At 42.7% G+C, this 16,414-nt stretch overlaps 1 protein-coding gene across 15 annotated transcripts in view; it reads left to right on the forward strand.

Moving 5' to 3' along the window:
* NFIA (nuclear factor I A) overlaps nucleotides 1–14,862 on the forward strand; it is a 249,013-nt gene extending 234,151 nt beyond the window's left edge. For 7 of the 15 annotated variants that reach the window (XM_051625236.1, XM_051625235.1, XM_051625241.1 and 4 more), the window contains one exon: nucleotides 7,446–7,560. In XM_051625236.1, coding sequence (XP_051481196.1) covers nucleotides 7,446–7,463 — 18 coding nt within the window. In that variant the 3' untranslated portion in view covers nucleotides 7,464–7,560. Of the gene's footprint in view, nucleotides 1–7,445 lie in introns of all 15 variants that reach the window. The other 8 variants (XM_051625237.1, XM_051625242.1, XM_051625248.1 and 5 more) reach the window with 2 other exon arrangements.
* Nucleotides 14,863–16,414: the final 1,552 nt, after the last annotated feature.

Here is a 16,414-nt window from a genome sequence, read left to right on the forward strand (position 1 = left end):
CATCTCACCATCCACTTAATCCGCTTGCTGTACCTCAGATCTCAAGTAACTTTCATACTGTGGGCTCACTTTAATGGATAGAATCTATTTTTCATGAAAAAAGCAGGAAATAAGCTGTCTTTCGTACAAAGATTTACAAAATGTAATCATTGTTGAAATATTCTCTTTGAACTGCCTTGTCCGCAGGGGTGTCTGGCTCCCAATACCCCCGTTTCTTTAGAACACCCTTACAAGTTCTTCTGGTAGATCAGGTACACTGGTGGTTCTGGTCTTTGATGTCTTGAATGAATGAAAGAAAAGCATAATAAAAGAGAGCTGTTGATCAAGCATAAAATACTCTTTAAGCTGACAGAATGGCAGAGTTAACACATTCTAAGCTGCTTTTAGGTTTTTCCTTTTTTCCTCACATTTTCCTGTGCTTTGTGTACAGTGGGGGTTTTTATTTTTTGAAAAGTCTCTGATCTATGTAGTATGCCGTCCTCTAACAAAAACCAAAATGGGATTGTTTCTCTCTCTTTCTCCCTTTCTTTTTCCTCTCTCTCTTTCACTCCACTATCTTTTTTTTTTTTTTTTTTTTCTCAAGCAGCAAGGTTCAGCATTGCTGCAGTCGGCTTTTGGCAAACCAGGCAAAGTTTAGAAGTTGTTTTGCAGATTTCAAAGTCAATTTACTAACAAATAAACCAACTTGTTCCTTTCACTGAAAACCAAAGGAAAACTGTAACTCACAAAATGTTCCCGAAGTAAAAGGAAGACCCTCTGGTTAAAAAGCAAGCTTGTAAACTGAAAGACAGGCAAAAAAAATGACCTCATTGTGAGAGAACTTCTTTTAGAGTCAGAGAAAAGGGAAAGTTTTCTTCCTGTAGATCTAATTTAGATCTTAAGTTCCCATACATTATTTATACATCATATTCCAAGTGCCAGCCTCCTCTGCTTGCCGGTTTACATTTCAAACATTTGCCATTGATAAGTCTTTGCTGTATTATATTCAGGCTAAATGTGAGTATGTCATAGCACAGTCAATCGTTAATCCGCTGAGCTTCAGGTTGGGGCAGCAGGGGGTCCAATGCTTAGAGCATTGCTTTATACTTAGGAAACATCTGGGGCCAGCTGGGACACTTTACTGGAACATTCAGATGTCTGGAACAACAGCAGGAGTTACTGTATGAGTGTGTTTTCATAGGTTTGGGAGGGTTGGGGGTGACTTAGTTAAAAACACTAGCTGTTCCTAACTTGAGGTTTGAACCCAAGCAGAAATCTTGCCTGAAGTGAGTTTGTTGGTCTCAGGAGAGAAGTGGTTTGGACTACTATACGTTTTTAATAGTCAGCAGGCAGAGGTCCGTATTACAAAATTATTGCATGTAATTTAATGCAGTTTGCCACAACTGGCATTCTCGCAAAAGCATCTATTGGATGCAGAGCTACTGTACACATCGCCTGGAGACTGGTGTCCCTCCTGGGACAGGTTTTATCTTCCTCAAGACAGGATAAATATGCTTGTAGCAGGGCGTGCGACTCTCCTGGGTGGGGATGTTGGACAACCAGAAGATTCACTCACTGTTTTATGTCCCTTTGGGGATGACCAACATGCTACTTATGTCCCTTTCAGTATTTCATTTTGGAAAATATAATTACTAAATAATTAATCCCAGCTCTAAGAAAATAACTTCCATAGGCACAAAGGTGACCTTGTCTTTAATATTCACCTTTCGGTTTACGCAGTAGGATCAAATTTAATGCCTGGAGAAACCAATAGAAAAGTGGGATGAATTCAGACCTGGGGTAAAGTAAAGGCAGTTGCTCTGTCTGCAGGAGCCCTCTGGCCACAAGCTGAATCCCCACTGCCTGCACTCACCCTGGCAGCCCTTCTGAACTCCATCAAAGCCCCAGTTTTGGCCCCTTGCTTTCAAAGGACCCACAATGGTCAAAGCCTTCCCAGGACGTCTCACAAGGTGATGTCTAAAGGACCACTTTCCTGCCTCCCTGTTCATATTCTCATTTTATCTTTGCAACCAGAACTCCTTACCCTGATTCACCTTTGTGGGGTTAATGTTTTTGATTGCCTTGAAGCTCTTTAGATGACTAAACTGTCATCCCCAAACAGAACAACTGAACTGATGCGCTGTGATGACTCCCCACAGGTGCCCAGCGGTCGTGGCTCAGGTTCAGCTCGGCTGCTCAAACACCCGCTTTGCCGACGAGCTCTAAAGCTCAAAGTTGTTGTGTTCTTTTTTAATTTAGGCTCTTATCAAAGGTGGATTTTCCCGCCCGGGCCCGTGCAGTGATAGCTTCCTGCAAGCGCAGCCGTGCCCGGGGCAGCAACGGCCGCGGCACCGCCTTTGAAGTCCTGATGGCACCAACCCGTCCCGCTGCCAGGCAGCCCAGCTGGGCTGGAACCTAAAGCAAATGGCTAGTGCAGACAAGGCCTTGGCCCTGAGTGGACGAGGCAAAGCAAAAGCTCCTAAGTGTGGCGTTTGTCAGGGTTTCAAACGCGTGAATGTCCTTAAATAACCCACATTGCCAGGAGAAATAAGCCAACTGTCACACCCAGTTCTGGATTCCACATTAACAACCTCCTTCCGCAGCGTTAAACTTTGCCCTTGAGGACTTTTGTTTAACTTTTTAATTTGAAAAACAGATAGGGCGGCTTTACAACCCTCACTTTTTGTGTGAGCTGAAAGGTCTCATTGTTAGGGCAGGAGATGTGCAGGTAAGAAGTAAATTTAACAAGTTTGCATCTGATTCTCTTTTGGGTGTAAAACACGTGAGGGTGCTCACGGTTAGGCTTGGAAGTCAGGGGTGAAACGTGCTGTGCAGCAAGGCTGGTTTAAAAAGATTTTAATAAACTCTGGGCCTGTTTCTGGGTTCGTGACACAGGCAGAAACTGCTACCAGAGTCCAAGAGGCACTTTCAGCTTTTTTCCTTTTAAATATCCTCAATCACAAAGTGTTTCCTTGCTGTTCTTCCCATACAAAGGCCCCAATTGTCACAAGTGGCTTGTGGATTTCTGTGTGTCTCTGCTATCTTCACAAGAGCGTAAGAAACAAATAGACTTGAGCTATCAAAGAAACGTAATTGCCATTTCAGACTTCCTGTTTAGGATTCAGTCAAGTAGATATTGTTTATGGTTCATAAAACCTTACTACAGAGAGGATTCTCAGATACTGGCAGCAGAGTTTCAACTTTCACGGTGCTGTAAATTGGGGGGGGTTTGGGGGGGGGGGGGCAGGGAATTGTGATAATACTCCTGAGAACAGTAAAATAGAGCTCTGCAATGGTTAAATGGAATTTTATAAGCACATTCGGTGTGGAACTGTTTTGCATTACATGAGTTGAATACCTTAGAGATGACACACATCTGCAGGCACTTTATTAAATCCTTAGTCAGCACTTTTCAACCTGATGAGATTACTTCTTCATTTGACTGGAGAAAGGGAAGCAAAGATCTCGTACTGGACTGCAGAATTCTTTCTGATGTTTCACCTTGAGCGTTGGAGAAGGACAGTGAGATGCTCAGCAGGACAATACAGACCCGTAGTGGCACCAACAACTGTGTGGCAGTAATTTTACTGAGTAGGACCTTTAGATCCAGTAGATTCATTTAGCTCTAAACTTGCTGGGAGAAAGGTACTGCAAAGTAAACAGAGGGGAAATAAAATACTGACTCTCTTACAAAAATGTGCAGGGATACCAACCTGACCGTATTGTGATAGTGCACATGATTTAAATGGAGATTTTAAATCAAGAAAGGCAATACACTGCTCCCTGTCCAGGGGCGGTTGGATAGGTTACAGACCATGAGGGGATAAAGTGGCTAACGTGGTTAGACACCAGGGCCCAGCCTGCAGCACGGGGAGCAGCACTCGGAAAGAAGGCAAAGAAATACTTCAGCCATCCAGACATAGGGATGCAGCCTTCTTTTTTCCCACTCCGAGCCCCCTAATCATGCAAAAAAACTTGAGAGATCCCAACTATCAGGGCTCCAAAAGCATAATACTCTTCCTAGACTGTTTCATTTGACGCACAGAGGTCTCTGCTTCCCTCACAGAGAAGTTTCACAGGTGCTTCAGGAGGACAATAGTGCTCTTCAGACCTAATCCGGGAAGACTTAGATGTGTATAGGAGGCTTGAGGGGGATATGAGATCTTAATATTAAAATGATTAGTAGAAAAGGAGGATCATCCTGTGTGCGCGTTTCAGCTGTAAGACGCTGTAAATTAAAAGGGTATCCTGAGAGTGAGGCTGGTGGGCTCCGATGGGTAAATGCGTGCTCTGTCGCGCTTCTGCTGCCTCAGCCCATAAAACATCTCATCAGAGTGGGGCTGCAGGAGCAGGCGAAGCGGGATGCAGCTGTTTGCGAGGTGCTCGGAGCTGGGATCCCATAAAAGCAGCTTTTCAGTCAAGACAATCTAGAGCCCCAACACGGAAGTTTAAAAAACAACCATGTGGTTTGGGTTGATCCTGTAAGGGTTAATTAAGTTTTTCATTGGTATTAAGGCCGAGCGGTGTCTGCAGGAGTCATATTGACACCCTGGTGCATGGTAACTCTACTCCTTTATTGACATGTTGCTAGTCAGGAGCACAATAGCACTCTGTGTCTGCAAATCATTGCTAAAATCATCTCAAGGAAAAAAAAAAAAAGTTTGAAAGCCCAACGCCAGACAAAGGCCCCAGAGCTGCACTGCGCCGCCAAAAACTCCGGAGTCAGCAACTTCTATTGATTAAAAACTAACCTTTAAAGTAACTCGCAGAGTGTGTGGTTAGCATTTAAATTTAAACATGTCATGAGTTGATTTGTGTTACTGAATACCAACTCAGAAGGAGTTACATTCACATCAGATTTTTTTTTTTTTTTTTTCCTAATTCCCTTAAGCAGCTAAAGTATTTCATGAAATGTCAATAGGGCAGGAGAGAAAAAAAAAGGTGTTTTGGAGGGAGGGGACTCGCACCCAGCCTCGACGGTTTTTTTCCCATGCAAATAGTCACCCCAAAAAGAAAAGTGTGGGGAGCGACACACAATAATTAGACCTTTGTCTAACTTTCCCAAGTGCCAGAGAAAGACAGATTAATTAAATATACAACAGTGTTGGTTTTTGGAGTGGGGGTCTCTCTTGCTGTGGAGGTCATAAATTAGGCAGAATAAATACTTCAATGTGTTTGCAGCGGGGCTGCTACGTCAGAGCGGCTGGCGGGCGGTGGGAGGGCGCAGCGCGGCTCTTGCTAATGATAGTCACGTCTGGGGCTGTCTGGTTGCCCCTAGCAACGAGACATGATGTAACACCAGGATGAACTTGAACTTGGGGGACTTGAAAAGGGAACAATAGACCAGAGCAATCAATAAAGCCTATTTCAGTGAAGGATTACAGAGCCGCTCTGGGGTAACCTTGTCTGCAAGGCGCAGGCTGAATAGCAAGATGCGTGATGGAGCGCGGTGCCGCGGGGGGACGGACGGACCGACCAGCCCAGGGACGGATGGACAGACGGACAGAGGGAGGGTGGGCGCGGGAGCCCGGCAGGGCCTCTGAGCACAGCCCCACCTCTGCCACCGCAGCTCGTGCGCTTTTTTTGCCTCCTTTTTTTTTTTCTTTTTCCTCTGCTTTTTTTCTTAAAAAAAGAGCTCAGCTTTAGGAGCTCAGGAGGAGCAACGAGGCCAGCGCCGCTCCCGCCATCCCGGCCTGTGGGCCCTTTGGCCAGGCCAGTGGCCATGGGAGCAACCCGGACATCTGCAATAGAGATTTGAACCATCGGCTCTGATTTTTTAACCCCTCTGCTCCCTGCAGGGGACTTCCACAGTTCCCAGCCAGGCCAAAGACTGTCATGCTCAAATGACAAACGTAAGGGACAACCCTGCAAAGTTGGGAAGAGTTGGCAGCCCGCGGCAGCCAGAGGTGCCTCCGGCACGGCCGCGCTCCACTTCCCAGCACCCGCCTAAAATCAGTAGGGCCCTGCCACCCGGGAAGGGAGTGGGACTTGGCACCGCTTCACAAATCCTGCCAGAACTTTTCTCTGTTTATGAACTTTACATATGAGAACTATTTCGTTTAATTGCAGCCTGCGTAAGTCTAAATATAAAATCTGGACGCAATAGATGGAGCCGATATGGGAACGGTGTGTTTGTATTCAGAAGGGTGAGCGGAGGAAGAGTTAGTTAATGAGGTGTATTGGAAGCAGGACAACTTCTCCGATCGTGCTATTTATTTTACTCGTTCCTACCTCCATGGCAAGACCACATAATCTCCAAGTCCCACATGAAACTTGCCTCAGAGTCTTCTGTAAATGTTCATAAATCCTCCCTGGGTTGATTATGCTATCAATCATGTCAGATGCTGAAAAGGAACGGAGGAAAAAGTTGGTAAAACTTGTCGTCAGTTTATACAAGCACACCTATGCACCTCGTATATTACGGGAGCCAAAGTCAAAACGTGGGGCATCAGCTCTTTAATACCTGAATCTTTCTGGTTGTGTGACTTTACTTCAGGCTAAATAGTTGCCACTTGTTGGTGTATTCCCACATCAATATGTCATTGCCAAGGAGCATCCCCCCACGCATACGATCCCAGGGCCTAACACTGCTCTTATTCATCCCGGGTTCAGGTTGGGCTGACCCCGCCGGGGCCGAGTCGGGTCTTCCTGGTGCGGTGGCACTGCCCTGGCTCTGGCAGAGCCCACCCCAGCTTCCCAAGTGTTTATTTTCCTAGCAAAGAGTGAAATTGCTTTCTGTGCTCTGGGCATCGGAGCAGTTGGGTTAAGGACAGCATTGTTGTGGAGCTGAAATCCCAGGGAATTCCATGCCTTTGGGGGGAGGAAGGGGGGAAAAAAAAATAGTATTTTCCCAAAGAAAAGCTCTTAGTTGAGGTCTGCGTTTTGTTTTGAAACACAAGTATGGCCAGAGATACGGGACATTTTTGCTGATCCACTTCCCCCCCGCCCCCCCAGATTTGCTTTATCCTGGCTTTTCTCTAGCGATCCACATTTCTCCTAAGAAAACAGCCCTGTTGTTGAATTTCTGTGCATCTGTTCCAGCGAGACAGTTGAAGCAGGGCAGTATAAAGCAACAGATGCTTATGCTGGCACATGCCTAAATACCCAAGAAAACCCCGACTGCAGGGTGATAAATGGCACAGGGAGGTGAATGTGTATCGCCTTTTCAGGGGATTAGACAAAAGTGAACTGGAGGGATCTTCAAGCCATAATCTATTAAAAAGATTGATAACTTGTAATGTGACATGACCCCTGCGTTCATCTGTTGCTATGTCCAGCCACTGTCTGCGAAAAAAAAATATATTGATTTGTACAGTATTTTTAATTAAGCTTTGTAATTAGGTCAATTCGTCACGGTCTCAATTAGCCCCCCTCTTGGCAGAGAAGGCTGGCGGCGATGCCCGGAGCCCTGGGGGAAGCAGGGAAAGCGGGCGGTGGGGCTGATGCTTCTCCTCTCTCTTTTGCAGTCCTGGTACCTGGGATAAAAGTCTCCGCTTCCCACCACCCACCGGACAGACCACCAGACCCCTTCCCACCTCTGTAACACGGAAGCAGCAGCAACGCAGCGCAGCGACTTCACATCGGCGGAAGGGGAGGCGAGCAGACACCGACAGCAAACTAGTACATGGAAATGGCAAACGTTATGGTTGAATGGCAAAGGCCGTAACTTTCTCGAGATTTTCTTTGAATTATTTTTTTTTTTAGACAACTTAGGACTGTTGTAACTTCTCATATGGTGCTGGAAATGGTTGGGCTTCATAACTTTTGAAGTGTTTCATTGGTAGTGTAAGCGTTAGGTGACACTGAGTAGAACTAGCCTCTGCTGCTGCTTACCAACTCGCTGTTGTAACACACTTCCCATATGGAGCCTAACTGTTTTACAGTATCCTCATCGATTTTTCCCATACAGGTGTGAGACTTCTTGAGAAATCATGAAACACACTTAAAACTATAACTTTTGTAGTAGCTGAATTCTGCAATATATAACTTACCGGACAGACATAGAGCATGTTTTTCTGTAACATATCGGGGAAAAAAAAAAAATTGCAGGTTTCTTTTTTTTTTTTTTTTTTGTTCTTGTTGTTGGGGTTTTGTTTCTGTTTTGGTTTGGTTGGTTTTTTTTTTTTTACAGTTGGCACTTAGATACGTAACATGAACCATAAGAGCATTGTCAACAATTTTTTTCCACTCGATTGCAGAGCGATTTAAAACATCCAACTACTACTATTCACTTAGAAAAAAAAAAAAAAGAAAAAAAAGAAAAAAAGTTTGAAATGCTGCACTTACATTTTAAAAAAAAAAAAAACACCAACATTTTTCAACAATTTTCAACAATTACACAAAAATTCACACAGAAATGGGGAAGTTGGTCTGTTTTGACAGAAACTGACAGGAATCAATCAAAACAATCGAATTTTGAATTGAGTAAAGTGCAATTTCATTGGATAGCTAAATATCTTTGTAAGATAGAGATTGTTGAAAATTCTATTTTTGTTTTCCAAGTCCTTCCACCCCAGGACTCTAAATTATTGGGGTAAAAAACAGCCTTGCAAGAAAAAGGGGAGCTATTTTTGCTTTTTATGTTTTTTATTGTTGAACTTGTATCCCTTTAAAACTGAAGGAAAATTTAAAAAAAAAAAAAAAAAAACAAATCTAATGGTGCTTTTACCACAATATGTTAACTACATTAAATGCTAATTAATCATTTTCTGTTATCAAAGCACATAACTAAAATGAAATCATAATATCTGTTAATTTTATAAGCTAAAAGTCACTATAATGGATTATGCCAATTCTGACAAATTTTACGTGTTTCCGGCAATATAGGGTTTATCAGTTCTCAAACACCTTGGGAATAAGAGAGAACGGTCCAGAAAGTCAAACACCTTCGTGTCCCTGAACTGGTACATTTTTCTGGACTGTGAAGAAAAACATGACAGAAACGAACGATGCTTATGTTACAACTTATGCCAGTTCAAAGCAAGGGCACTTGCTGAAGAAGAAAAAAAAGAAAAAGGAACAAAAAAAAAAAAGTTTGGACCCCAAACGTCCTGTATCTTATGTACAAAAAAAAAAAAGGAAAAAAAAAAGAAAAAAAAAAAGAGTGCAAGTGATTTTTTCTATCAGACAGCGGAGCACCCCTTTGCTTCACATGCAACTTTAAGAAGGTTTCCTATACTATACATATATATACGTTCTGGTTGGCGTGTCCAGCTAATCAGAGAAAGTCTCTGCATGTTCTAGTGTTAGTAACTAATTTTTATATAGTTAATGTAGGGTAAAGTAGAGTGCATTAAGACACAATATTGTAATCCCTATTCCAGGCACTTGCCTTTAAACTATGTTTGTTCAACCCTTCAGAAGGGTTTCTACTACTGTCCTATACAATCAAGTAACTGAAATTCTTGGGAAGACACTTTGCTCCTCATCTTTTCCCTGAAACAATGTTTTGTTTTGTTTTCTTAATTTGCACGAAACAAAAAAGAAAAAGAAAAAAAAAATTCCATATCAATGTGCCTTGCCCTGGATAGCGATTATTTGTGGAATTGTTGCACATGTTCCTATATTGAAAGGGGTTTTGCCCTAGTCAAGCATTTGGAGACACTTTTTGTAAATGTGACTTTTATGTCAGCCATTGTCAGTTTCAACATCTAGAATTAAATAGGATGTTAGTTGTTCCGCAGATAGGAGTAGTGTTTATTGTCCTGTATGGTCAGTGGCAGTGCTATTCTGAGATCTGTAGATGCTAGATTATCAGTATTTTTGGATGTTGCTGCATTTTACAGTTTATTTGGAGTCTTCCTTTTTTTTTTTTTTTTGTTTTGTTTTGTTTTCTCCCAGATATATGAAAATATGCAATACCTGCTTATATCATGTAGAAAAGCTTAGCAATTATTAATTTTTCTTTTAATTTTTTTTTATTTGACCAAAGTTGGTGCTGCACTTGACGCAGTGTGTTTTAGGTGTTTGTCTTTGTACTTTTGTGATTTTGAATGCACATGCAGGAAGGGCTCTTCTTAGAGAAGCAGTCAAACTGTGAAGCACTAAGCTGAACCCTGCTTCAAGCAATTTTTGTTTTACAACTGTTCCTTTCACAAGCAAGCCTTAAAAAAAAAAAAAAACAACTTCCTTTTTCTTCAGATCCCACACCCATTTTTATTAGCAGACTGCAATCAATCCACATTCAATAAAAGTATATAATGCCCATTTTTATATGCACGTTTTTAAACTTCCAAGTTCTGAAAATTGTTTACTGGTTATTCTCTATTTAAGGAAAAAATAAAATGTTTTGGATTTTCATATGTGTCTGATAAGTGGTTGAGTAGTCATTTTGCTCTATTGTATTGTGTGATTGTTAGTATATGGTATCACATCCTCTAGCCAGCATCCTTTGCCTTCCCTATAGCACTTAGCTGGGCATTACTTTATTAAGACATATGTGCACTAAAAAAAAAAAATAGCAGCTTTCAGTGCTTCACAGTGAAGGGAAAAAAGCCTAGACAAACATTTTGTCAGAACCTTGCTATGAGACAAGGTATTACCAGTAAATTGGTTGTATATACAATAAAATTGCACCCTTTTTTAAACAAAACAAACTAAGCAATAGTTTGGGCAGTTAGTTGTTTTTAGTGAGCATGTTGTAGTCATGGCTGCAAAGAGAGAGAATTAAACTGCCCACTCAGAAGATATGTAATTTGTATGTTGTATAGTTTTATTGATTACACTGATTTATTCTACCCTATTTTATAATGCAGGACTTTTGTAATGTTGTTTAAATGAGGAAAAATTTCTGTCAAATTAGCTTAGTGGAATTTCTGATTGTTCGTTATAAAGGCAGCGTTCATAGAATTGCTTTTTTTTGTTTGTTTTTATTTGTTGTTTTGTTTTTTTTTTCCTTTGGGAACTGGATTTAAGTTAAAAACTTTCCCGTTTCCTTTTTTTTGTATGTATTTAAATACAGTTATTTTTCTTCTCTCAATGGTATAGCATATTCCTATGCTTGAGAAGTATAGGCTACTGAAGAACCATTGTAAATGGACATTACAGGTATGCTGTATTTTTGAAGGTATTTTGTCATATTGAGTTTGATGACGCTAAAGTTAGGGAACTCTGAGCAGAATTGCGAGAAAAAAAAATGTTTTAAAGGCTTTAAAACATTAGGTAGGCGGTCAAGGGTGTTTAACCAACAGGGGTTGTAAAGTATTACACACTAAATTAAATTTTCGTTCACCTTCCTCTCCCGCAGAAAACCCAGCAGTTCCGTTCTGTGCAGGTGTAGAGAACAAGCAGTGTTTGAGTCCTCCGAGGCAGGGCAGGAGGGGCGTCCCGCCCGGGGTGTGCCGGCTGCAGGCAGGGGCGGGCAGGGGCAGAAAGGAGCGGGCAGGGGCAGGCAGGAGCGGAGCCGGCGGCCGGAGCTCCCGCCCCAGGTGACAGTCCCTCTCCCCTCCCGGTCGCTCCGGTATTTTAAGTCCCGCGAACAACTTTGAGGTTTGTTTGGTTTTTTTTCCTCCCCGATTCCTTCTCTCCAGAAACCGTCAGACGCACAAACACTCTGACCTGTATGTACCCAGCTCCCCCATCCAAATTTAAAGCCCTAGAAATGGCTGAGCGCGAATTGACTTTTTTCTCGAGTTAATTCCTTCCTTTTATTCCTCTTTTGTTTTTTTTTTGGTTTTTTGTTTGTTTTTTTTTTCCGAGCGAGGGCACTTGCTTGTATCATGCCGCACACCCCAGCAATGCCATCATTATTTATTCTTCCTTTATCATAAAAAAACTTTCGGGCTTCAAGTTTAGGCAGCCATGGTACACTTTGTCTCTGTTGCTTGTTCCCCCTCCCCTTGAGGTCGAAGGGGAAAAGAAACACCAAGTTTTCTCAACTCCACAGTATTCAGTCAGCCCACAGGAATATGCAAAATCCCTCTAACATTTTTTTTTTCTTTCTCTAGTTCTCTTTGTTCCATATATTTGCAGCTTTGTAGTAACAGTGTTATAAAATATTTACTGTACAAAAATACAAAAAAAACCCAGATACAGAGCCTAAAACAGGTTGTTTTTTTTTCCTTGTGGTGAATTACTTTTTTTAAGAATGTCAGTTAACATTGTACTTTGCATTGTGTCTCTGGAAATATCTTTTTTTTGTTGTTGTTATTTTTGGGGTGGTTTTTTTTTTTTTGGTAGAAGGCCTCCATCGAACAAAATTCAAACCATAACCGGCATGACAATGTAAGGAGAGCTTCAATGGCACCTAAACAATAAATAACTAGCAAAATCAACCTCATGAGGTCTGTCGGAGAGGCAGGTCTTGTGAAGTTAACACTGCCTGCTAGGCAGGATTTTCATTAAATCAAGCTTACAATGCCAATTTTGTCTTGAAGTCAATGCATGTGTTACTGTTTGACAGTAAACCCAGCTATGCCATCATCAAGTCCAAGGCTGCGCAATAGTCTAATTAGTATCGAGTACATTTTCCTTTTATTTTTTCCAATAAAAAAGCAGTGGGATGAAAATTGCTTTGATATATAGCAGGTAACATTGAAGCTATTCCATAGCACTTAACTGTAGTGAATACTGTGTCACCAATTCTGAAATCAATTTAATGTTTAATGCAAATCCATTACATGGTGCTATTACAGGCTGGCAAAATGATTTACAAAAATGTGACAACTTGGGCTCAATTCACTCTGCTTTCCAACAATGTAAATGCATAGCAGTGTTTATCTGCATGAAAACTATGCACTAATCTATCTGAAAAAGAAAAAAAAAAGAAAAGAATATATCGACTTTGGTATCTACTTTCCGTTTACTTCGATCCTTGCCTTTTCGGTCATTGTTATAATGCCAGCTTTAGGACAGAAAGAATTATAAGAAAACCAGCATAATACCTGATATATTAAAATGTAGTGCCTGTGAAATCTGTATTATATTGCTCTTCTGAAGTAAGATTTTTCTACACCGGTAGCCTTCGCTGTCTGTCAGAACCTTCTGATATAGGTGATGTAAAATAACCGTACAATATTAATGCATGCTATTCCATAATGCTTAGTAGCTGTATGAATATTACTCAAAGTTATGTTAGTCTTTTTTTCTGACTTGGTTCTTGTCAGATAGGTTTAAAGATATTTCACTGAGAACGCAAATTCTGTCTTTTCTTGATTTGGGGTGTTTTCAGTATTTTGGAGGTATACATTTACTTAAATTCAGTATTACTTGTGTTTTGGGTTTTTTTTTCTTTTTTTTCTTCTTTTTTTTCCTTTTTTTTTCCCCCCTTTTTTTTTTTTTTCTCCTTAGAGGGCAGGACATGGTGTTTGAGACCAGAAATCCGTGCCTGGTAAGATTTTTGTCTTGAAAAGCTACCCTAAGAATTCAGAGGGCTTGCTCTGAAGAACAGATGCATAAAGTTCAAATTTAAGGGACAGTCCTTTAAAACCCACAAACGAGATCGAGCTCACGTTGCGAGAGATTTCTTAATGGGCAGCGGTTCACCAGGTACCCATGCTTGACCCTTCTTCACACCAGACTTCCTCATATAGAAAGAAAAAAAACCCTTTAAAAAAAAGAAAAAAAAAGAAAAAAAAAAGAAAAAAGAAAAAAAAAACCTCATGTGGTTGTTTAGTTTCATGCACAGTTGCAATATTTTTCTTCAGACAAACTCTGTACAAACTTTGGGCCCGATTCATAAAAGCTCCTTTGCTATTAACACGGGAGACTGGTGGGCATTTCTCCTCCAAATTGAGGACGGCTCTTTCCCAGCGCACGCTTTGGCGAGCCCGGGCACGCGTGCCCGCTGGCCTTCCTCTCCCTCCCTGCCCCTCTCCGCCGCCCCGAAGCCGACAGGTGGGAAGGGGCGGCAGAGCCGAGAGAGGCGAGGACCATGCTCTGACACCCCAGAGGCACAGGCTGGCAGGAGAGAGGGGGAGACAGGGGAGAGGAGGACTCCGTGCCGAGGCCGGGGCTGCGGGACACGGTGGTACGAGGCTGCTCGATTACAAAAGAGATCTTGTCCGTACCAGAACAAACCGCGCTAGATCGCTACCTCTGAGCTCTAGAGAAAACCTTCGCAGAGGCGAACGCTTGTACACAATGTGAACTTTTGTACTTTCTATGCCTTTTTTTTCTTTCTTTTTTTTTTTTTTTAGGGAAGACTATTTTCCACTTAGTTAATCTTCTATACTCGAGCATGAACAAGAACAATTGTGTTGGGTGAAATTCCCCCTTTTATCTCTATCCACAAATTAATATGAGGGGAAAAAAAAAGCAACAAAAAAGATGAGTTTCTACATGGAGCATGGTAGGCAGAGAGTGCCCAGCTTGGCATCCACTGCCTGCTCTCGCTGCCGGCGCCCGGCTGTGACCGCTGCCTTGGGGAAAGGTCTGTGAAAATTCTTTGCTTTGGAAATACAATCAAGGAGAAACCTCCCTTTTGGGAGAGCTAAGCCCTGACCTAGCCCTGCCCCACTGCCTGAGGCTGGCCCAGCCAAGTCCCTCAGCGTCAAATTGAAATTTGGGGCGCTAAAATTTCCACCGGCCGTGTGAAAGATGTGCTGCAAATTCACTTGACACCCGTGTTAATACCATGTCGTGTTCATTTTTTTTTTTTATGAGTCAGGCCCCTCGTGCCTCTAGTATACTTGTATTGACTCTCATAGTTACCATTTTAGTTTTACTGTGTTCTGTGAAAAAAATTGTAATTGGTTGAGAATCACTGTGGGCATCCATTCTTATTCAACTAAGTCTCCGCAGGTTTTTTGAGCTGGTGTGGATTAGTTTAACTCTTGTATTCAACCATTAGTGCTACCACCTTCTCACATTACAATACAATTACTGGAAGCAAGTACTGCATTTCCTATGCAACAAAAAAGGAAAATAAAAAATTGCTAATGCTAACAGGCTGTGTTGTTATTTACTTTCACCTGGGCACTGGGTGGGGGGATGTGGCTGTAGGGCCACAGGCATCAACGTCAGTCATGGCATTGACCTCTCAGGGACTGGGGCCAGAGCTGGCCCCTCAACCTGGGCCGGTTTGGGGGTTCCTAGGCAGTGGCCCAAATCAGGGGATGTTTGGTTAGACTGAGTCACTGCCGTCACATCGACCCCACTTTGCCGAGCTGTCAGCATCCCAGCAACACAAAATCGTTCATCGGGCGATAAGGGATTAATCTTCAGCAAACCTCTGCATATTAAATCATCCAGAGGGAAGACACGAAGCACATCTAGTAAAGACTGGGATCAATTAATTCTGCAAATGCTACAATATATCTTTAAATACAGATAAACTTTCATGCTGCCTTTCCAAAGAGCCCAAGTACCAGCTGTCAGCCGCAGAGCTGCCCTGCTCAGCCCCGGGTGCCCTCCGGCTCTCTGCAAGGTTCCTGCAGGTGATGAACAGGAAAAAAAACAAACACGGAGGTTCCTTTGCAACCTTTACAGTTTTTCTTTAAAGTTTTTCACTGTGCTACACCTTTTCCTTAAAAGCTGTGTGCAGAAAGGTAGCTGCAGAAAGGAATTTTTTCGTGTTTGAGCCATTCTGCCTGTTTTCTACCTCAAAGCCAGCATGAGGCTGATGAGAGGCAAGGGCTGGTGCAGCTCTGCTGTGTGGCCTTGATGGACAGAAGACAGAGACCCTCACATCCCCCTGGGCAGCACCAGCTGCAATACCAGCCCTTCCATTTGATTTGGGAGGAAATTAGTGGTTTCTAACAAAGAGTTGCCCAACACTCATAAACCGCTGGTATTTCCTCTCTCACACTTCCATGTAATTTCAATTTAGGCTACAAGACCAAGATGGGAGGTTTCGGGTGGGCACTGTTCTAATGTCACCATTCTCGGGGATGACAGGTTCAAAGGAGCTTTTTTTTCTCATAAAAGGGACCAAAAGGTTAAGGAAAAGCCAAATCTGTCCTCATAGAACTCCCAGTGCCCTGAGTCAGGGACCACCAGCATCACTTGCCCCCTTTTTACCCTGTGAGCCCCAGGATGAGCTGGGGAGGGAGAAGAACTGGGAGGGGATTTTGAGCAGAAAACTGTTCTGCAGAGACAAGCCCAAATGGTGGCAGTGCCCCTTTGCCTTGGAAAGGAGCCCAGGAGTTGGCCAGCTTGCCCTGCTGGAGCTGGATCCTTCCTCCAAGCAGGGGGTGCAGGGATGGGAGGGAGGGACAGGGACCCACCCGTGCACATGACTGCACATATCACACACAAAATGAAATTATACCTTAAAAAAAAGTTCACTTACACCACACAGGGTAGGTTTCTCCCCATCACCCTGCCTGCAGCCAGCGTGGCTGACGGCTCCTTAATGCTGCCCCTTCCTAGCACTCAGTCCCTGGGCTCTCATCCATCACGCCCTCCCACTTCAAAGATCATTTACTATCCTTTATTTACACCTTTTATTATTGAGGCTGTTGGCTGAGGCTGCCCTAGGTTTGGGTGCTGTGGAGGA

This window comes from Apus apus, chromosome 7 (genome assembly GCF_020740795.1).
Source record: "Apus apus isolate bApuApu2 chromosome 7, bApuApu2.pri.cur, whole genome shotgun sequence".
NCBI classification, from domain to species: Eukaryota; Metazoa; Chordata; class Aves; order Apodiformes; family Apodidae; genus Apus; species Apus apus.